The sequence below is a fragment of the Grammomys surdaster genome, unplaced genomic scaffold (genome assembly GCF_004785775.1).
Source record: "Grammomys surdaster isolate TR1022 unplaced genomic scaffold, NIH_TR_1.0 185, whole genome shotgun sequence".
Taxonomy (NCBI): Eukaryota; Metazoa; Chordata; class Mammalia; order Rodentia; family Muridae; genus Grammomys; species Grammomys surdaster.
The window spans coordinates 802,873-825,153 of NW_021604630.1; the positions used below are offsets into that span (position 1 = coordinate 802,873).

A 22,281-nucleotide genomic window follows, 5' to 3' on the forward strand; every position below is an offset into this window, starting at 1 on the left:
CTTCACTTGGTAGCTACTTTGTCACTTTTATACCTCTGAAAGGCAGTGCCCATTGTCGGTAATGGGAAATCTTGACAATGTGCAAGAATCTGATGTCATCATTGTTTCTGTTTGAACAGAGGGCCCAGTTCTCCTGATGCGGACACACGGACCCCCCTCCTCAGTGTCCTGTCAATCCATGGACTCTGAAAATTTACCACACACTGGAGAGTATAATTGCATTGTTCCTACCAAAATAAAGTTTAAAACGTGCATGGGTTGAGAAAGCTCATCTAATCAAGTATCCCAATGAAAAATACAAGTTTGCATTTAGGGTGCTGGTGAGGGCCGACTATACCAGTGCACAGTCTGAGCACTTCAGAGCAGTGCTGGTTTTCTCCACATGTAACCATTTGGAGAAAAACTGAACTCAAAGTAGAATACCATGATTTGAACCATTGCCATGCTCACGTCATATTACAAGCTGGTTTGCTAAAGAGATACAAATCAAAAACCGTACCCTGTTGTGTCTAACGGATCTGTTTCCTATCCACCACTTTCTGGTAGCACTTGTGGCCATCACAAAGTTTAGCTTTGTGCTTGGTGTTCTTCTATGTCTCTTCCATGGCAATGAACTCCCCGTTTCTCCCTTCTGCATAAGGCCTCTCCACTGCTACTTTAACAAGACATCTATTGTTGACCAAGCCTCTCTGTCCCATGTTTTTTTTTTTTTTTTTTTTGTTCAAAGTAGGTAATGCTAAAGTGAACATCTTTGCTGCAATTTAATTTTAACTTTCTGTAGGAAGTTCACTTGCTAGAATAAGCGGAGTCACATTACTGTGCCAAACTTCAAGGAATTTCTGGAAGGTAATGGGGTAGAGAAGCCAGTGGGAGGCAGCCAGCTAGGTGTTTCAGAGTCTCCAGATGAGGATGGGGTTAGAGCCAGGGTTCGTGGAGATGCCATAACATGCCGAAGGCTCAGGAGCAAACTGAGCATCTTTTTCCATGGTCCATCCAGATTTCAGGGTTCTAATGGACCCTTCCTACTGAGCAATCTGTCTGCCACTTTCCTTCAGGGTCAGCTGTGGATAGAGGTGTGGGATCTGACTCTGGCAGTTGGAGACAGTCTTGGGATGGAGCCAAGAAAAAGGTGTGCACTAAGGTGTCTTCGCTTCTACCCTGGTGGCTACCATGGTTTCCAAAGGGGTGCAAGGCTTTAGGCATAGCCCTAGGAATAGCTATGCCTGCTCTGTGTAGACACGACCTCGGGAATCTGAAGGGGACTATCAGGTGTACAGTCATCAAAATTGCCACGAAGCCTCAAATCCCAGCCTCTCTCCTCACTAATGGATTCAGAGGAAGGTTTGTCATCTAACCTCTGTTTTTTCTTTTTTCTTTATTATTTTTTTGTTGTTGTTGTTTCAACTAATTGGTTTTGTTAAACTGCAATTAAGTAACTTGGTGACCATTGCCTTTGATGAAGAGTCTTCTCAAGAGAAACAACATACTTCAGGAAAGGGGGAAAAGGCAGGCCCACTGTGAGGGTTCAAATTTTGTCATCACCTTGGGTGTGCCAGTGATACTGCAGCTGGAGAACTGGACATCTGCTTCCAGCTGTGTGAAAATGAACAATCCTCCTAGTCTGTTCACCAGCCGCCATATATGGCTTCTCTGCCATCTACCCAAGCTCTGGGTTCTGAAGATTTGTTACTTTTTTATTCTTCTGCCTGAGGCTGTAGTTTGAGTAATACCACCATCCCTTATCTCTACCCCCCCCATAGTTAAAAAGTATGCTGTGATCTCCACAGTCCTGTTTTAATCATCAACATTTCACACACACACACTCACACGTACACACCCACGCACATGCACTATTAGTTTGTACCATGTCATTTTTAAACATATTAAAGAAGTTGAATAATGTTCTTGGGTCATCTGGTGTGTCCTCACAGGTCTCTAGTTCTCTGTCCTATCAAATTTCCAGTCAAGGGAAAAAAAAAAACCAATCCAGACAACCTTAATTAGGATGTGCTCTGACCTAATGGTGATGAACACAGCATGTTTCTAGCCACACCGAGGTACTTAAACATTTGTAAAATTCCTCATGCTCTACCACTGCTCGAAAACCCATTTGAAGGCCCCGAAAGTCCCCAGGGACTGTTTGGAAGTGTGCTCTGCTTGTTCTAGGCACAATAATGGAATTAAGAAGTGATGAATGAGGAAGGCTGGCAGAAAGGATTTATAGTGCACGCCATAAACAAAACACAGCTCGCCGGCTTTTCTCCGAGAATCGCTCTGCTTTTCTGGCTAATCCATAAAAGTAAGCTATCATCCGTTAGGCTGGCTAGCACTTGGCTGTGAATGAAGATGGAATGGAGGAGACAGAGGACCCCAGGAGGAGGTGATCTCCATGTCAACTGAAGGGAAAGAGAGTTGTAATGGGAATGTGGTGGGTTAGGAACTTGTGCCGTCAATGGCGAGGGAAGCAGGACTAATGGGGAGATCACAGCATTTTGTGGGAAATCATCTCATGCAGGTCTCCTAACAGCCACAGGAGCACTGTGCTCACTTTGTGTGAGCGAAACATCCAACTCACTTAGACCAAGAGTATACTCCAGTTGATGACTAACCCAGTATCACGCAAGCAGACGGGTGGTAGAACCAGAGCTTACTCTCAACTTCAGGAGCGCTCGCTAACTGTATGTTCTTTTATCCTGCTTTAGGGAGAACATAAAAATTAGAATTCCAATATTCTTTCAAGTGGTAGAGGTCAGCCCAGTGGGTCATATGATCACAGGACTAGGAGAAAGAGAGCTAAGGTACAATGCATTTCTCCTTGCAGGCCTTGAACCTCTCAAGGTCTCACAGACCTTTCCTAGCCACCTGAGGCTGTTTGCTTGTATTGTAGGACACTTGAGTTTCGACTAGTTTCTAGGATCGTAAGGGCCAGAAACCCCTGGGTTCTTCATGCCCCAAATCTGAGTTCAGGGGAGAAATAAGAGAGAAGATCTTAGTACTTTTTTTCATTACAGTTGACCCTTACATAATTTCATTTGCACATATGTCTTACTTTTGAGGACAGCTAAATAATGGTGGAAAAGGAGCTGATTCATAACTCTTGGTTATTGCTTTTATTTATCCTGAAATGGTACTTGCAACTTACCATAATTAATCTACCTGAAGCTGACTCCCATGGAATTTGCAGGAGCCCAAGAAAGTATTTTCTACTGAAAACAACTTGCATTTGTGGTCATTGTCTGCATTTCCGAATACTCCTCATAAGTGGCTATTCTTTTATAGTATCTCCTTGTGTTTTGCCTCCCCAGAGTCGAAAACATGCCAGCAAAGTCCGACTATACTACATGCTTCACCCCAGGGATGGTGGGTGTCCTGCCAAGAGGCTCCGAGCGGAAAATGTGAGTATTTGGTACCATCCAGTGGCATGGGTGATTTGCTATGAATTTGGCATGTGTATGAGTTGAAGTTGTATCTGGATGAGTAACTAAGCTCAGAGAGTAGAGACAATGCTCCTTGTCCAAGGTCATGATCCTGACGGGGAGGGTCCTGTTTGTTGGCTGGCCTTTTCTTTTCTACCGGAATCTGCTAATATCTCGGGTTTCTGGTGATGTTTTGCTGGAGCTCTTCAGAGAAATAAAGGGACAGAGTCAGTGTGGGTGACAGGAGACAAGGGCCACCAAAGACAAAGCATGGGAAGACAAGACCTAAAGGGCAAAACTGTCAGAAATACCAAATGCTTTGTTCTTTACATATTTGATTTCTCTGCTGTGTAGAATGGAATGCCAGCTTGTTAATTTATAATGAGGACCACACATATCTTCTGCAAAGAAACACTCTCAGGCCGTTTGATCAGTGACCCCCCTCTGCCTGAGGGTGTATTTACTTGAGAAGACCGTGACAGGTGGGAAGTTGTTTCGAGGTAAAATGTCAGAGCAGTGGGTTCATTCCGGCCAGGCTTTTCTCTGGGCAGGGGCTGCTGTGTGAGGGACATCCTCACCCTCTAGTTACGGAGGTCCCTCATGCTAGCACTGAACAGTAAGCACATTAAACTTTGGGTTCTGAGAGGTCGTAGACTAATAGTATTGGTACTGTGTGCCGTCAGTTTGTAAATGTCCCTCCTCTTGTTAAATAAGTGATTGTTCCAGACATATTTGAAGAACATGGACTTGGATTTTCTGGGAAAAAAACAAGGGGTCAAGAAACTGTGTGTGCCTTCAAGTGGAGAGCTCTTGGATTGTCCCTTCACACTAATGTCACAGACACCACTTAGCATTTTAGCATGATCTGATTATAGGTAGACTGATCCGGACACTGGAGTTTCTGTCACTGGTGGGACAAGACAGCATCCTGAACTGGTTTGAGGGAAAAACAAATGGTCTGGAAAGTTTGCAAAGTGCGGAGGCCTGGGCCTCAGTGAGCTTGTCAGCATCTGGCACAAGTAATTGATCTCGGGCGGCCACCGTGGAACATTAATAATTATGCTTTCTTCTCTGGTATTTGTGACTGTTTCATGAAATGGTAGACACAAGGCTCACTGGTGGCGTTGCCTAAGGAGGAACCCAGTAAGTGAGGCAGGCTTGCTGGCAAGAACGTCGGAGGGCACTGAGGGGGTTAGTGATGTATAAGGGATAGCTTAGATCGTAGTGCATTTATTAACAGTGCTTATAAAGAACCCTGGAGGCAAGAGGTAAGGGAATCCCACCAAAAGGTCTCAGCCAGGTGAGCCTGTTGCGGAAGGGCCAGCGTTTGCTGGGGCCTGGGATGTGAGTGGAGTTTATCAGATGGAGGAGGGGGCAAGAGGGAGGTCAATGTCTTAGCTATGTGCTTATCAAACTCCTATGCTACGCTATAGATGAGTTAGCCTTACTCAACCTTTGTAGGACCTCTGAATCCTGCCCATGCCTCCTTCTGATGAGCAGGCAAGCTAGAACTGTTTTTTTTGTTTGTTTGTTTGTTTTTATGTTTCGGTTTTGTTTTTCTGTTTTGAAAATAACCTAGTCGTAGTGCCTGGGTCCTTACCTGAGAGTTATTAGTTCTTTATTCTAAAAGTCAGGAGGTGCTGAACTTTAGGCCTACTGGATAAAGAGATGTTTGGACATATGTGTATTTATTACTTATATATAATCACGGATGTTGCACTTACATGTGAGCTTTTTGGCCTCTAAGGTGTAGACAATGAGCAGGAATGGGCCTCAAGCTGGCTTTGTGGACTTGGAGGAGACAGCCTTTGCCTCTTCGAGCAGTTCCACAATTTACCTGACTTGGTCTCTGTTCTGGCCAACAAATAACTTTGGGCCCAGCTCATTTAAGGAGAGGTATTTGGGTTTTTAGAGCCAGTACCATTTTCAAGGCTTCTTTAATACTCATTTGAAAACCTTCTTTCTTATGTACCTTGGGTTTTGGAGAGTTTTATCTACCAATGACTTATTATTTATCCCATCATTTTTCATAATTTATTAATCACTGTAGGAAAGTAAATCATGAACAGAAAAGGAACAAGCTAATCCCACGTGAGGAACAGAGATAGTAGGTGATTTCATTATACTATGTGTAATGGACTTCTAGGTACATATACCATTTCCACTAGATGTTCTGATAGGCTGAGTGTAATTCAGAAACTGCCTCAGCCTACTTACATCCAGGGCTCTGCTGTAAGCATCTGGAGTAACTTTGCCTTGGACAGACTCACACTAACAAACCAAGAGAATGAATATACAATGATAAACAACCAAGCCATATATAAAAGGAGATGCCTGACTCCCAATCTATATTTTTTCCAGCCAAGGAGAACAACCTTCTATAAATCATACTTAGAGGGTGGCGTGTGCTCATTCTGAAAATGGTCCAAGAAACCACTCATTAACTCCGTAAGAAGAGGCACCCAAGTGGACTATTTTTGCTCAGCAACAGCATCCCTCATCTTTACCTTTGCTACCAGTATAGGACTAAGCAGAGCATAGCAGACATGCACCCTTATCAGTAGTGTGGGCTACTTTGCCTTTAATTGGCCTTCTTCCAGCTTTGCCCACAGCAACCTGCAAACAGGACACGCCAGAAGGCTTCCATGTTTTCCTAAGAGAAAGCTTCCTTCTCCTCTTGCCTTTGAGTCATCCTTAAACCCATGTGATAGTGGCTGGCTCTGTGATATATCAAGCTTCATATAACTAGATTTTGCACCTAGAGGCCCTCTGCTCATGTCCATAGGGTTACAAAATGAGGAGAAGAGCAGTAGTCAACTCTCAGCTTCATGTGAGATGTCACTCGTGTTTGTTCCACCCTCCCCAATTCCAGATTCTGGAGCACATTGGTAACCAGAGTCCTGGACTGAGACATACCTCCACATCTGCCTTATTGCTAGGACAGGGGATGGCTTCTGAGAATAGAGGAAACTTGTTTCTCCATTTCCCCAGGCTCCTTGTGCATGCTCTTCTGCCCTACTCTCAGCCCCTAGAGGCCATGTGACAGCCACATTAGGATGGAGGAAAACAGCTTGTGTCTTAAAGCCCTCTATACACTTCCATCTCCTGTTTTAGTGTTTCTGGCTTCCGAACATCCCCTTCATATACATATTATTAAGATTTTTCGATTGGAGCTTTTATTTCTCCTCCTTTTGAAACTTTAGAACAACATCAACAAAGAAATAAGTTTTTATAGCCGATTGTATTAAAAGACATTTTCAGTAATTTCCTTATATGCTAGAGTCCAGTTGGCTTAAGAGATGTTCTAATCCAAAGTGACTGTGCTTAGCACTGCTGGCCTCCTCATTTTATCTTCTCCCCATGAGTCACATGCTTTGGAAGCATCTACTAAGGAAATGGAACTTTAAAGGAAATTGGGGTTTAGACTGTGTTGCCTTTGATTATTGAAAGGCATAAGTAGCTGCCAATCAAAGCTGCCAATCACTAGTAAGTAAACAGCACAGTTTTGTGTGTTATATAATTCCCTGGAAAAGGTGAAGCTTGCATTTGGTGAAGCTGCCGTGTGATAAAGATGCATGAATACACTTTCTTTGAGGTATGAAAAGTTCAGCATGGCTTGGAATCCAGGTTGGGGTTGAGGGTAGCATGTCAGTCTCATGTAGACATTTCTCATTACTGAGGTGAAAATAAGGATAGAAATATGTGTGCCATAATATATATGTCACAACATGTCACAACTGGACAGGCATGACATTGCTACTTTAATTTTTTTTCACTCCTGTCCCCAATATGTCTCAAGGCTGCCTCTGACCTTTGGCATTAATTCCAAGTCCCGATCCAGAATACTGTTACTATGGGACAGGTACAATAGTAACAGTAGCTGGTACTTTCCACATTGCCCCACACTTGTTCTAAGTAAGTGATACTGGTTCATAGTGTTTATCCTCAGGCTTTGTGTAAGTCAGAGAGAGACATTTTCTCTACTCAAAGAAATTAAATGACTTGACATGTCACACAGTGGTACATGGCAGAGACATGTCTGGGAAAACAGAAATCAAAACCCAAGAAAGTGCCTTTCCCAGATTCTGTTCCTTAGCTCTCCCATGCTTCTCCGTGAGGCAGCTTGCACAAATCCCTAAGTGTTGTAAGGCTCAAGATGCAGGAGAGCGAAACAGAGGGAGAAAGTTCTGTTGGTGATCTGTGTGGCTTCAGACAGTGTGTTTCTGCTTCTGTAGACATGCCTGGGTATGGGGAAGTGTTCCTAGTTGCTCCTGATAGTTTCAGATTTTTTGAACAGGATGGCACCTTGCTGATTCTTGAAAGATTATACCAGTGAACCAATGAGGAAAAACAGTAAGGGCTTCTATGAGTGTGGGGTCCTTGTGAGCCATAGCTTTACAGAGATAGGACAGAAGCCAAAGGCATTTCTAGCATGTATAGCACTCTGGACAGGTATCAGTTTCAGACCAGGGTTTCAGGAGTCCTCCCTCTAGAGACTGGATGAAAGCCTGCTTTTTGCCTCTTTCCAATCTGTGGGGGCTGTTGCAATCCTTGGATCATAGCCTGGTTGTTTCTCTGTACTTTCATCTTTTAGAAGGATCTTGGAGGTGGGACCTAATTGTTCTGTATAGACCCCATATAGTAAGATCTCATGTCTCAAAGATCATGAATATGGAGGTGAGATTACTCAGCACATCCAGTGTCAGAAACAAAAGTCGGGGTTAGAAACTGAATGTGATGACTTGTGCCTACGATCACAGTACTTAGGAGGTGGAGGCAGGAGGATCAGGCTCATCCTTGGTTACATAGGTAGTTTGAAGATAGCTTGAGCTAGAGATACTGGAGGGAGATAGGCAGATGGATGAATGGATGGATGGATAGATAGATATAGGTGATAGATATAGATTATAGGTAGATATATATAATAGATATAGATAGATAATATATAGATATATATGATAGATAGATAGATAGATAGATAGATAGATAGATAGATAGATAGAATGAATACTAATGTCTGAGCTAGTAGACACATCAACATTTCACCTGTAGCCCTGACACACACTGTGCCTACAATCTATTTTCCTAAGTGGTATGACCTGGGTTCATAGTAAAAGTTTCAGACAGTTGCGTTTCCACACCCGCTGAGTGTTTGGACTCCCAGACTTCATAGCTAGAAGATGGAATTCTGTCCCAACTCTGCTACGTATTAGTCTTATGACATTGTTTTGAACTGTTAAACCCTAATCACTATGATTATAACCAGGGCTGTAATTACTGCCCTTGCCCATCGTTCAGAAGTGTGACAGGGCTCAGATAAAATCTCCCCTTTAACATGATGAACGATGAAAGGGATGCAAAGTGTTAATGGCAGGGAGGAGGCTTTTGATCTTTGTTTTTCTGGATTCTTTCCTGATCTCTGCTGCCTCCCACAATAATCAGTCAGCCCATTTCCACGGAGCTTCTGCTATGTGCACATAGAGGGGATGTTGCAAAGGATACACAAAGAAGGAAATGGGGGGCTCGTTGCATACTTGGATAGAAAAGGAATGCATAAAGAAGTGAAATAAATAAGTGTACATTTGTGTCATCCTGATGTTAATGAAGCACGTGACCAGAGAAGTTATTGCTTCCCTCGAAGACTAGGTAAGGTTGGTACAAGTATGGGGCTTGCTCAAGGTAGGCCCTTGTGTAAAGCCTCAGAGGCAAGAGAGGTCTTATAGGGGCCTAATGGGGCAAAGACTTCCAAGGACCCTTTCCACTGACCTAAGATCACTTATCAATTGGTTAATTTTACATGTATGGTAATTTTTAAATATGTATGTCTATGTATCATGTGCTTGTCTGTTGTCCACAGTGACCAGAAAAGGGCATTGGATTATCTGGGCCTGGACTGATAGGTGGTAGTGAGCCACCAACGTGGGTGCTGGGAATCAAACCCAAGTCCTCTGAAAGAGCAGCCAGTGGTCCTAGCAGTTAGGCCATCTCTCTAGTCCCATACTTACTTTTATTCAACATTTATTTAGAAAGACTCTTCAAAAACTTGCCAATAAAATGTTATTTTTTTTCCTTAAGATAAGAAGGGGAAAGGCAGAGTAGTTGGGAAGAAGATGAGAATTATCAGGGATGGGTAGGTGGAGAATAAGGGGGCAGTGGATAAGATCTAGATACATTACATACATGTAATATATATAATACATACATCATACACATACATGTGTGAAGGTATCCCAAAACACATTTATATGTAAATAGATATACTACTTGGATATTTCATTTTATATTCAAAGCAAAGAATGAAATCTATATAGCAAGGATTACTTTAAAACTTGGTTGAAATTGGTTACCTTATGAATAGTTGATGTTGCTTGCCTTTGGTCACGATAGACTAGCTCTCTTCAGTATAGTTACCTCAGTACACTTATGACACATTGAAGTATGTCTGAAGTGTCTCTGTTTATTTTTATTACAATGAAATAAAAATGATAAGTACCCGTCCGCTTCTGAAGCTCCTTCCTTTTCAACTCCTCTCTCCTGTTTTGCCTCCTCTTCCTTCAGCCTATTGTTGCTATTAATTTCTGAACAAATAACTTTTTGGGAGCAGAGCGAAAGGTTTATAATGCAGGTGATGGTAAACTGTTACAGTCCTTTATGGTGAAGAAAACCGTTCCCAGAGTCTTACAAGTCCTAAACAAACGTATGTTCTCACACTGAGCAACACTGTCAGCTCCTAAGTCCCCTACCTTGAGGAAACCACAGTCGTTGTTTTATTCATGCCTTTGGCTGGTTAGAAAGTCACATTCCTGGTTGGCCGGTTCCAACACTGGGAAAACCTTCTGTAGGAATTCTGTGCAGCTTGTGTGCTCAATACGTGAGGGAGATGAAGTGTGGGTGGGTATCTCTGTTGGTAGAGAATGTGTGACTATAAATCAAGCTAGCTTTGCTCAAAGCCATAATCACATAGATTTAATCAGTGGACGTTTGGCTTGATAGACACTTTTGTTTTATTTTGCCTGATTTCTTCCAGTGCAGGTTCTGTTCCCTTCCAGCTAAGAGACCTAAGCCACACTTCAGCATGCTTCCATCTCCACCGGATTTTCATAAGGATCTGGGAGAGCTGGGCTGAACTGTTGGGTGATGTTGGAGAATAGGAGGGTCAATAGGATGAGACATGTATTCAGGAGCGGGCAAAGCATGTGCAAACCATTACAGATGAGTAAGGAGATTTGACATGATAGTCTATTGTGATTGGTCGTATAGTCTTCAGAGTGAAGGGGCTTTCCTTCTTGCAGGCTGAAGAACCACAAGGCTAGAACGTACTGGGTGTGTGGACAGTAGGTGCTGTGATGGGGAATGACTGGGAATCATGCGTTTTCCTAGTCAGGGCTCAATGGTAGTGGTATTGGATGAGGGGTTCTGCATCCCCCTGCTCATGTGAGGTCTCAGTGCTTGTTTAGCTTCAGAGTAGGACACAGTTCAGGGACCTGGGTATAGGAGAAGAGACTGACAATGTAATCACCTGAAGATGATTGGGCACTTTGTCCTGAGAGTTTTATTGTGAGTACAAATAATTCTGCTAATTATTTATGAGATGGAGAACGGGAGCTTGGAGGTCTGTGTCTGGCCTCAACCTGAGATTGACTCATTGTCTCCTGGGGACCTAGGGCTCGGGTATCGTTCAACCTTTTCAGATGGCACAGCATGACCAAAGCTGATGACCTACCTCAGTTGGCTTCAACCAATAGAGAAAAATCATACAGCCTGAGGGCTTATGCAAAAGAAATTGATTTCTTATAGTCAGTTTAGTTTCTAGCGAGGGCTAGAGCCTCATTAGGGCTGGGGTCAGAGGGGAAAGGGTAGGATGAAGAGAGTAAACAGCTTTGTGTTTCTTCTAATAAGGGCAGTAATCTCTTTCATGTGGATCCACCCTTATGACCTAATTACTTCACAAATTACTTTGCCAAATATCATCACATTGGGGAATCACGAGTATGGATTCAGTACAGGGAATCTGAAGGGACACAGACATTCCGTAGACGACAGCCTTGACTGTTGACTAGATTTTATCAGATGAGACTCTAATTCCATATAATTACAGTGATTTCATTGGGGGTTTCTCATATTTCTTTTGAAATTCTCCAAAGGATTCTTAGAAAGCATTAATGAGTCTCTGACTTAGACCTGTGAGTGGGTAGCACCAATTCTTTTTAGTGTTCGCTAACCAACATAAACAATTCTGCCGGTAGCATTGACTGCCTATGTGCCCCTCCTCTAATGTGGTCTCATGCATGCATCATCCGTGTATCTCAGGCTGGCTTCAAACTTGTGATCCTCCTGTCTCAGCCTCCCAAAGGCTGGGTTTATAGGGGTATACCACCAAGTTCTGCTACGCCCCTCTCTCTTATTATAACCTGTCTTAGGACCTATTCTCACCATACAACTCTGTTTTGAGAAATATGTGTATGCATTATTAGTGTGTATGTTCTTACGTGCATAAGCATGATGCCTGTGCATGGCATGTACATATGTTGCATGTGTGTGGAGGTCAGAGAATAACTCTTTGGGGTCAGTTCTCTCTGTCTACCCTTATGTAGATTTGGCCAACAAGTTTTTAAGACAAGTAGTTTTAATGGCTGACCTATTTGGATACCCATATCATACAACTCTCAAACGCAGAGAGATCCTGTTTATTATCAACCTCTGTTTTTCTTCAACCCCATCCTCAGAGGTTTTCATGTTCCACCTTTTATCTTCTCGCCGAGTATACATATTTTAAGGAGCATACATTTTTTACTGTTTACCCAAACTGAAAATAAGACATCACAGAGAATTTTAAAAACCCAATGTCAGTTCACTGAAAACATACATTCATAGAAAGGATTGCTGGGAGTCTATCACAGAGATCGTGCCTCTGTTCCGTAATGCTTCCCAAAGGTCTTCCTTTTGTCTCATGTGCTTCACACCATGTGGGCTGTACTGCTTTTGAAGTTACGATCTGATGTTGTATCTTATAACAGTGATTCCATACGGAGTGAAGGGGTGTGTATGTGTGTGTCCACACAAGTGCTGTAGATAGTTATTTATAGGTTTCTCTCTTGCAGGTTTGCCTACTGTTATGGTGTAGTTCTAAAATGATCCCCAGAGGTTTTGTTCTAAAGGCTTGATTGCCAGGTCAAAATTTTAAATTGATTTGATGCTGGGTTCTAGCTCCGTCAGTGGAGTATGCCATTAATGAGGTCAAAATGTGATTGGGAGATGGTATAAGACTTCAGGAGGCATGGCACCCCTGAAGAAGTTGGTCATATCATGATGGATATTCCCCCTTCTCTCACTTGCCTTTGCTTCTTGGTCACTGAGGTGAGCAGCTGCCTCTCCTATAGTCGTTTCCATCGTCAGAAGGTTTTACCGAAGTTTGATCCAAAGCAATGCCTGCTAACCTTGGCCTTATCCTAGAACCTTGAGAACCCTTTGAATCATCTGCTGCTTGTGTTTCCAAGAAGGATCAAATAAAGTGATGTCCTCTTAATATGAACCTGTACCATAAATAAGGATCCTTTTCAAAGTCAATGCAGTGCTGTCTTTCTCGTTTTTGTGCACTTGGGGTTGCATTTTTTTGCTGTTTAAATGGCCTCCAAGCACAGACTTGAAATACTGTCTGATAAGTTATGCCTTAGGGAGAAAACACATGTCTTGTGTCAGCTCATAATGTATACTAAATAACGTGTCTTTAAACGGAAACATGTATAAAACAAATTACATATTGATCAGTGCATAAGAACGTAAGCAGAGCTTGTGAGGAATGAATATCCCTAGGGGAGTGATGATTCAGTGTTTGCTCCTTCAGTGTCTGCAATGACTCTCTGGATGGTAACACTACAAACCATGAGAACCAGCTGTGTTTGTTCATATATGTGTCCACACATGTATAGTTGTGTAGCATCCACATTGTGAATGCCCCAGAATGTATGTGGTTACCCATTGCTATTTAGGGTTTTCATTTTACATATTATCACAGAATGTCCATGCCATGTTGATAGATGTATATGCCCTTCTTTCATATAAAACACACACACACACACACACACACACACACACCCCAAACAGAGACAGACAGATGGAGAGACAGACAGAGAGACAGGCAGAGACAGGTGGACCAAGAGACAGATGGACCAAGAGATAGACCGAGAGACAGTCTAAGAGGCAGACAGACACATAGAGACAGAGAAAGAGATGATGGACAGAGACAGACAGGCACAGATGGACAGAGACAGATGTGGGGAAAATTTTAAAAAGGCCGCCACAGCGGCGCAAGCTTGCGCCGCCCTGGCGGGTCCCACATCAGGGAAGAAGATCCTACGGTTCCAGCGGCCTGAGAGCCTTGGCGGCGGCAGGCCCCAGTAACACGAAGAAGTCCTTGGTTTCAAAAAGGTTTATTGACATGACGAATAATAGATGGATCTAGGCATACCCCCAAAAACTCAGGGCCGTCCCGAGTTATATAGGGAGGGAGAAAGGAGGAGGATTAGGGGAGGATCTGGGGGAGGAATGTTTAATTTGCTCTGCCCTCTGGCCTTCATTAGTATGTAAATCTCTAGGGCTTGAGGCTTAAAGCCTGGCCTATGTGACTCTATGGAAATGTGGCTGTTTTCAGGATCCTAGATGATGGGAGGTACCGAACTCCTGCCGGTTCTCACGCAGAATTCCACGGAGAATCTCGGGGTTCTAAGTATCTGCTCAACCATGACCCAGGATACCCTTATACAGTCCCACAGACAGACAGAGAGAGAAGAGAGAATTTGCTATAAGTGGGTTCACTCAATCAAAACATGTGTTTGTAATTTTGAAAAGCATTGCTGAATTTCTAATGTCTTTATAGACACTACTCATCAGTCATACTGCCAGCACCCATTACTACCTAGCTACAGAATGGTACTTGGGCTTCTCTGGAATTTCTATGCATATTCTAAGAAAAAAAAACACGAACTTTGATTTTGAAGAGGTGCTCTCATACTGGGGACTTTGCAGTGACACTAATCGTGCAGGTGTGTTTTTCTCCTGATTTTCCCTCTACAGAGGAGTGAATGGGTAGTGTGCAGAGGTCCCATGAGAAGCTGTGACATATGATGGATGACACTATTTCCCAGGTCTTTTCAGTGTTATTTGCAACGTCTATAGTTCTATTAGGGATGGGCCTGCTGCTCTTCTCTGGAAGATCTGAAGAGCAAATTGGAAACCAATAGGCATGGAAGAGCAGCTACTTCCATATCATATTAAATTAGGAGTCAAGAATTAACTGCTGGCCAAATTCAGACATTTCTTCTGCATGCAAAGTCTGCAAGCTAAGAATGGGGTTTACACTTTTAAGTGTTGGAAAAAGCTAAAGAAGGGATAACAATGGTGTTGTATAAAATTAGATGAAGTTCAAATTTTGATGTCCACAAATAAAGTGTTAAGGAACATAGCCACAATTACTCTTCTAGGTTATGTGTACGACTGTTTACATGCCACAGACACTAAATCTTCAAGCTGGCACAGGGAACAAATGTCCCAGAAAACCTAAAATATATGCTCTCTGTTCCCTCACAGAACATGCTTGCCCGTTCTCTTGTGAAGTGGATGATTTTAGGGTTGGATGATGGGTGGTTGACATTCCTGCAGGCTTGAGTGTCTGTTCTTGAAGCAATATTTTCTGCAGGAGATGCAGGTGACAGAGCCAGTCTGTTTTCCATTTGCAGAGTTTTAGGTCTATTGGCCAGAAGTTTGAAGGCTTATCTTTTGGAAAGGCCTTGTAACCTTATGTCTATGTTTGGGTCTGAACTGCTTTTCAAAGGTTCCTGTGTTTGAGAGCTTGTCTGTCAAAGTAGCTGTCTTTAAAGATGGGCGGGGGGGGGGGTCTTCAGAGATGATTGGATCATGAAGGACCTGATCTCTCCAAGGAAATAACCCATCACTGAATTTGTAATTGAATGAGTCATTAGGAATTAGGGGCTGCCTAGAGGAAATCTATCACTGTGGAGTGGGTGTGGGTGTATCTGAAAGGAATCTCCACTGTTCCCTCCATGATGTAACCAAATACCTATCCCCCCCTTCAGATCATTTATTCTCCTATCTACTGCACTGGCACAACCCTGCAATGGTCCCAGTTCACTTTCTTGTTTTATGCAATCCCTCTGGAATATCACCTGAAGATTTGGAGCTAGGCAGCCTCAGATGAGAGAGATCATGTGACCTTTGCCTATCTGGATCCAGGCTAGCTCACTCAAGGTGATATTTTCTAGTTCCATCCACTTACCTGAAAGTCTCATTATTTTATTTTTTAACAGCTAAAAAGTATTCCAAAGTGTGTGTGTGTGTGTGTGTGTGTGTTTGTGTGTGTGTGTGTGTGTATTTTCATTATCTGCTCATCAACTGAAGAACGTTTAGTTTGTTTCTATTTCCTAGTTATTGTGAATAAGACTAAGAACATGACTGAGCAAGAACCTGTAGAATAGAATGTCAAATCCTTTGGGCATGTGACAAGCAGGGGTATGGCTGGGTCATACGGTAGATTTCTTTCTTTAAGGTTTTGAGAATTCTCTACGCTGACTTCCATAGTGGCTGCTTAAGTTTGTAATCCCACCAATGGTGAATGAGGGTTCTCCATCCCCAACACCCTGTACAGCATTTGTTGTTGATTCTTTTGATTATCTTTGCCATTCTGACTAGGCTAAGTGGAATCCACAAGTTATTTTTAGTTTTCCTCATTGCTAGGGACAGTGGACATTTTTGAGATATTTGTTGTCCTTTCCCCCCTTTATTCAAGAACTCTCTGTTTAGATCCCAGGTACAGTTATTGAATGGGATACTTAATGCTTCATTTTCTTTTTTGTTTTTGCTTTTCTTTTCTTCTGAGTTCTTTACTGATTCTGGATATTAATCATCCTTGTCAGATGTGTAGTTGGCAAAAGATTCATATCTTACAGGCTGCCCCTTCACTTGATTGATGGTGTCTTTAGATGTACAGAAGTATTACTGTAGTTTTATTAAGTCCCATTCGTCAATTGTTGGACTGAATTGTTGGGTAAACTGAGTCTATTCAGAAAGTCCTTTCTTACACCTTTATCATGTAGGCTGCCTGTGTGTTAGCAGTTTCAGGTTTCACATTTAGATCTTTGGTTGATTTTGACTTCATTTTAGTGCACAGTGACAGACACAGGCTTAACTTCATTCTTCTGCATGGGGACATGAACATCCAGCTTTCTTAGAAATATTTCTTTCAAGATACTTTCTTTGTCTTCAGTATATTTTTTTGTCACATTTGTCAAATATCAAATGGCTGAAATTACATTTACTTATGTTTGAGTCTTCAGTTTTGTTTCACTGGTCTACATGTTTGTTTTTATACCAGTACCACACTGTTTTGATTACTATGGTTCTGTAATATATCTTAAGACCTGAAATGGTAGTTCGTCAGCAGTGTTTTTTTGTTCAAAACTTTTTTTTTCCCTCATTATCTTAGGTATTTTCTGTTTCCGTGTGAACTTTAGAATAGTTCTTTCTATTTCTGTAAAGAACCCAACGAGAATTTTGATTCATATCTCATTGAATTTTTAAATAGCTTTTGGTCATTTCCACAGCATAAATTCTACCAACTCCTAGTACAGACCATGTCTCCATTTTCCAGTGTCTTTCTCTATCTCTTTCTTCAGAGGTTTAAAGTTTTCACTGTAGATAAAACACTAAGTATACAGAAGAAAGAAATTATATTAAAAGTGGTAAGCAAAAAAACAAAACAAAATATATGTCTCACATAAGGGAGAATCGGGAAAATCCATCAGAATAACAGCTGATTTCTCACTGAAAGCAAGGAAATTGTTAACACTGTAATTCCAAGTATTAATACCCCATGCAGGGCAACCTAGACTCAGATATGCAGCAAAACTATCTACCATAGTTGAGGGAAAAAGAGTATTTTTCCATGACATGTGAACAGCCTAAAAATTATATCCAACAAACCAAAGATTAAAGAAAATACAGGAGACAATATTTTGTGTGAGACATGAAATTAACCAGGAGAATATATAAAAAAATCTCAAGCCATAATTGCTAAAACACAAAGCACCACTGAGAACATAAAAATGTGCACATGTGTGCACACACACATGCACACATATGCACACATGTGTATACATACACAAAGCTACAACACAATGACCACAACTAGTACACACATTTAAATAATAACCTTAGACATGAGTAGCCTCAGGTCTCCAAATCGTAAGACACAGGCTAGGCATATGTATAAAGTGAGAGAATTCATCTATTTTCTCCAAAACACTTCCTAGCTTTAAAGATGGGCAGTGTCTTCTGGTGAAACAATGGGCTTCAATCAAACAGGACCAGAAAGCAGGCATTGCTATCCTAATATTTGATGAAACAGACTTCATATTAAAGCTAACTGAGGAGACAATTATACTTAATTCTGTTAAAAGGAACAGTTCCTTGAGCAGATATTATTATACTAAATATGTATGCACCAAACTCTGGTACATGTAGCCTCATCGAAATATCTCCTATTGGATTTAAAGACTCAGATTAACATCAACTTATTAATGATAAGTGACTTCAATACCTCACTTTCTTCAATAGAGAGGTCATCTAGATAAAAACAAACAAAACCATCCAAATAAAATGACATCACACATCATATGGACTTAAAAGTTTTCTGCAGAATATTCCACTCAACCTCCAAAGAGGAAACATTCTACTCAACAGACCATGGAAACTCCTCTAAAAAAAGACTACATCCTGGGACACAAAACAAATCTCTAAAAATTCAGAAAGATTGAAACAGCTCCATGTTTCCCATCTGTCCCAAATGCAGTAAAACTTATAATTAACAGCAAACAAATCCCTGGTAAATATACACAAAGTTATTGAGATTAAACAACTCACTACTGAGTTATGAATGGCACAGAGAAGGAATCAAAAAAGAAATAAAAACAATTCCTGGAACTAAATGAAAATATCAACTAAAGACAACAGAACCTCTGGCACACAGAGTGGCTCCTACAAGGAAAATTATAGCTCTAAGTGCCTACCTTAAAAACTCAGAATGAGCACAAAACTAAATGGCTCAAAGATGTAGTTAAAAAATTTGGAAAAGCAAGAACCAAACAAATGGAAAGCCTCGTAGATGACAGAAAAAATAATTGGAGCAGAGATTAATGACATAGAAACCCAGAACCAATAGGAAGAATGGAGGAATCCAAGAACAGGTTCTATGAGAGGATAAACAAGATTGCTTTCCTTTGCAAAATGAAGTCACTGCCTTGTAAACAGTACAGCTAACAGTCAAAATTAATAAACCTTGACTTTAGATCCTAAGGCCTACAAAGTTATGAATTATTTACACAGTTGTCCTTTCATTTAGGAAGTATCAGTTGAATTTAAAGCAAGTCAGATACCTTGCTGATTGCTGAGATCGAATGATATATAAACAGTTTCTCTTTATAGAATTTACTGGGATAGTGCAGAAGTTGTCATTAAGGATTCTTGTAATTGTATAAATGTGGGAAAATCCATGAGATCTTTTGGACCAGGGGAGGCTTTTATCAGCAGATGACACTTGATCTGGGTTTAGAAGATAACTAGTAAATAAGTGAGGAGTGGAGGAGGGTCACGTGACAGCGCGCCCTTGGATGAGAGGGATGGCTGGTGGCTGCAGTGATAATTAAGTAAGTAGAGATTGATCATTTGGGTGCCTATGAAGAAGGAGGAGGTTTCTGAAATGTCTCTAGGTTTAGAAGTTGAACCACAAAGAGGATAGTCTGATGTCCTGCAGCACATCCGTTTTGATTTTCAAGGTTGTAGCCACAGAAGGCAGAAAGACCCAAGGAGCTTGGCAGATTGTACAGACACCTTTCTCCAAGCTGTTCCAGGTCAAAACAGACTGAGCAGGATAAACTTGTGTCAGTTTGCTTCTGGCCAAGCGAATGCTAATAAAATTTTGTCCTTGGAGGAGTGTCTTTACAATGTCTCACATGGAGGAACCTTCAGGGGAAGGCCAGTCACATGGAAGCACTGGCCAAAGGCAGGTGTAGATGTAGTGAGAACGTAATACTTTGTCTTAGTTTCATTGGCATTGCTGTGTTAGAACATCCCGACACAAAGCAACTAAGTGGCGAAAGGGTTTATTTTCACTCACAGTCCCTGGTTATAACATTATCATTGTGGGTAAGGCACAGAGGCAGGAGCTTGAAGTAACTTGTCAATTCTACATCTTATCAAGAGCAGAGAGAATGCAGGAATGCTCACTTGCTGCTGAGCTCAGTTTCTTCACACGCATGCAATGCCATATCCTCTTTTGAGGGAATGGTGCCTCCCGTGGTGGACTAGGTCTCCCCACATCAATGAAGGCAATCAAGATAATACCTTACAGACATGCTCACCGACCAACCTGATGTAGGCAATCCCTTATTTATGCTCTTCCCAGGTGATTTCAGGTTGTGTCATGTTGACAAAACCCAACCTCACAATGTTAGACTCTGTTGGCCCACATTAGGCCATTAGAAAATGGTCCGGAGGTTCCCTGAGAAGAATACAGATGCTGACAGAATTTTAGCACGTGTCTCCAGAAGGACTAGGGATATTTAAAGGCCCAGCTCAGATGTGGCCTTGGGAACTCAGCAATGATGGGAACTAGCATGCTCAGTGTTAGACCCTGAGAAGCCGGGACTAGCCTTATTCATCTTTGGATCTGATTCTTTCCCATAGAGGGCTTCCTTGCATGATTGGCCATATTGCTATAGGATAGCACCCTATTGCTCTTTCTTGAAAATAATTACAATTTAAAACAATAATTTCAACTGAAAATTTGTCATTTGTAGAGAGAGTCTTAACAATGACCTATCGTTGGATTCCGATTGGAACTATAAACCATCGAATTACCTTTGTTAAAAAGAATATTTTGTGAAATTGGATTTGTTTGAGAGAGCCTGTGTGTTGTGGACACTGCTTATACAAGAATTAATCTGTTTTACTTAGGGTTACTATTGGTGCGATAAAACACTATGACCAAAAAGAACTAGAGGAAGAAAATATTTCTTTCACTCACAGCTCCATGAAACAGTTCATTGTCAAAATCAGTGAGGGCAAGAACTCAAGTAGGGCAGGAACCTGGAGGCAGAAGCTGATGCAGAGGCCATGGAGGGGTGCTGCTTGCTGGCTGGTCCTATCAGCTTGTTCAGCCTGCTTTCTTAGAGAAACCAGGTCTACCAACCCAGGAGTCCATCACTCACAATGGGGTGGATCCTCCCACATCAATCACTGATTAAGAAAATGCCCTACAGACTTGCCTACAGCCTGATCTTCCTGAGGTATGGTCTCAGCTGAGGTTCTCTTTTCCTGACTCTAATGTGTCAAATTGACATAAAACTAGAACATGGTTCCTTTAATAACTGGACTCAAAAAATGCACTTTGGCCTCACAGATGTCTCTTGAATAGTTTCTTGGGATCTGGGAATCCATGTCCTTCCTCATCGTCCCCTTGTGCTTTTGCTAGCTGTCTCTAGAAGTCAGAACTGTTTTCTTCTGCAAATCAGGGCTCTTCACAGGAAGTGCAATTGCAGTCAGAGAGCTGTCTTTCTAGACCACTCCATGAAATTCTTGTAGTGTTCTCCAGAAATGTATACTCCTGCACAGTGAGGAAGGGTGGGTAGATTTCCATGCTTGATGGTTTTAAGTCATGCAGGTCACAGCCCCTACCATGTGTCTGCCTTTGTGTGTGAATGTACCCTTGAAAATGAATCAAAGTGTATTTTTGTTTGGCGCTTTTTGAATAAAAGAATTCTGGTGACAACAAACTGAAAAATTGCTTTTGTTATGTGGTAATTATTCTCTCAGTTCTTTTCTGAAACTCGAGTTTTGTTTGTTGGCTTTTCGTGGAGGCGCGGCATGGCTGTCATATGTGGGATTTTGGATCCCTAGATACGACTGGATGAGTTTCCGCACATGTGCCTGCTTTCTTCAGCATCTGAATTGTTCCCTGAGAGATTTCTTGGGTTAATCGTCAGTAAGTCTATAATTCTAAAATAAATAGCAAGTTATTTTCTTTTCAGTAGCATTCTATTCTACACTGACTTCTGTTGTGATCGTTCCCTGCGTGTCTGGGTCTGTCTGTCTCTTGTTAAGGTACTGGGGAGGGTCGGAGAGGATGCCATTAGCGTCTCTCTTTTTGTCCTATATTGCACAGGAGTCTTTGCCCCCATGAAAGCATGCCATTAATCATGCTTACTGTCTTCCCATTAGGTGACCCCATGTGACCATTCCACTGTCTTTAGTAACCCCTGGGCAGTCCTTGTGTTCAGAATTGTTATTCTTAGAGAAGCGAGACATTTTTACTATATTTTGGCTTGTGGCTGTTTGGCTTGGTTTAAGTTGACAATACACCACACACACACACACACACACAGATAAAGAGAGAGAGAGGGATACCCATGCACATACACATGTGTATGTGTGTATACATACATAAACACAGAAAAACACAATATATACACATATACACATGCTTATGTACACATGCACATAATTATACATGCATACACACAGAAAAACATGCATGCACACACAAATGCACACACATACTGAAACACACAGGTATGTGTATACACACACACTCACACATAAAAACACACAGGCACACCCCCTTACCTTTAGCCTTTGTGTTAAAGTCACCCAAGGGTTGTGGCATTAGAGCACAAGGTACATTTGTAACTTGTGTGACACGGATTTGGCATAAGGAATGCAGAGGCAATGGGGAACTCCTCCTGGCAAACACTGGAGAATACGTCTAACACAGTGGGTAGGGGAGGGGAGGGGACGG

The 22,281-nt window shown here is 41.8% G+C and overlaps 1 protein-coding gene across 1 annotated transcript in view; it reads left to right on the plus strand.

The window, feature by feature from the left end:
• Nucleotides 1-22,281, plus strand: part of Zmat4 (zinc finger matrin-type 4) — a 248,820-nt gene that overhangs the window by 44,553 nt on the left and 181,986 nt on the right. The window contains exon 2 of the mRNA XM_028768142.1: nucleotides 3,306-3,395. Within this exon, the coding sequence (XP_028623975.1) occupies nucleotides 3,306-3,395 (90 nt within the window). The remainder of the gene's footprint in view (nucleotides 1-3,305; nucleotides 3,396-22,281) is intronic.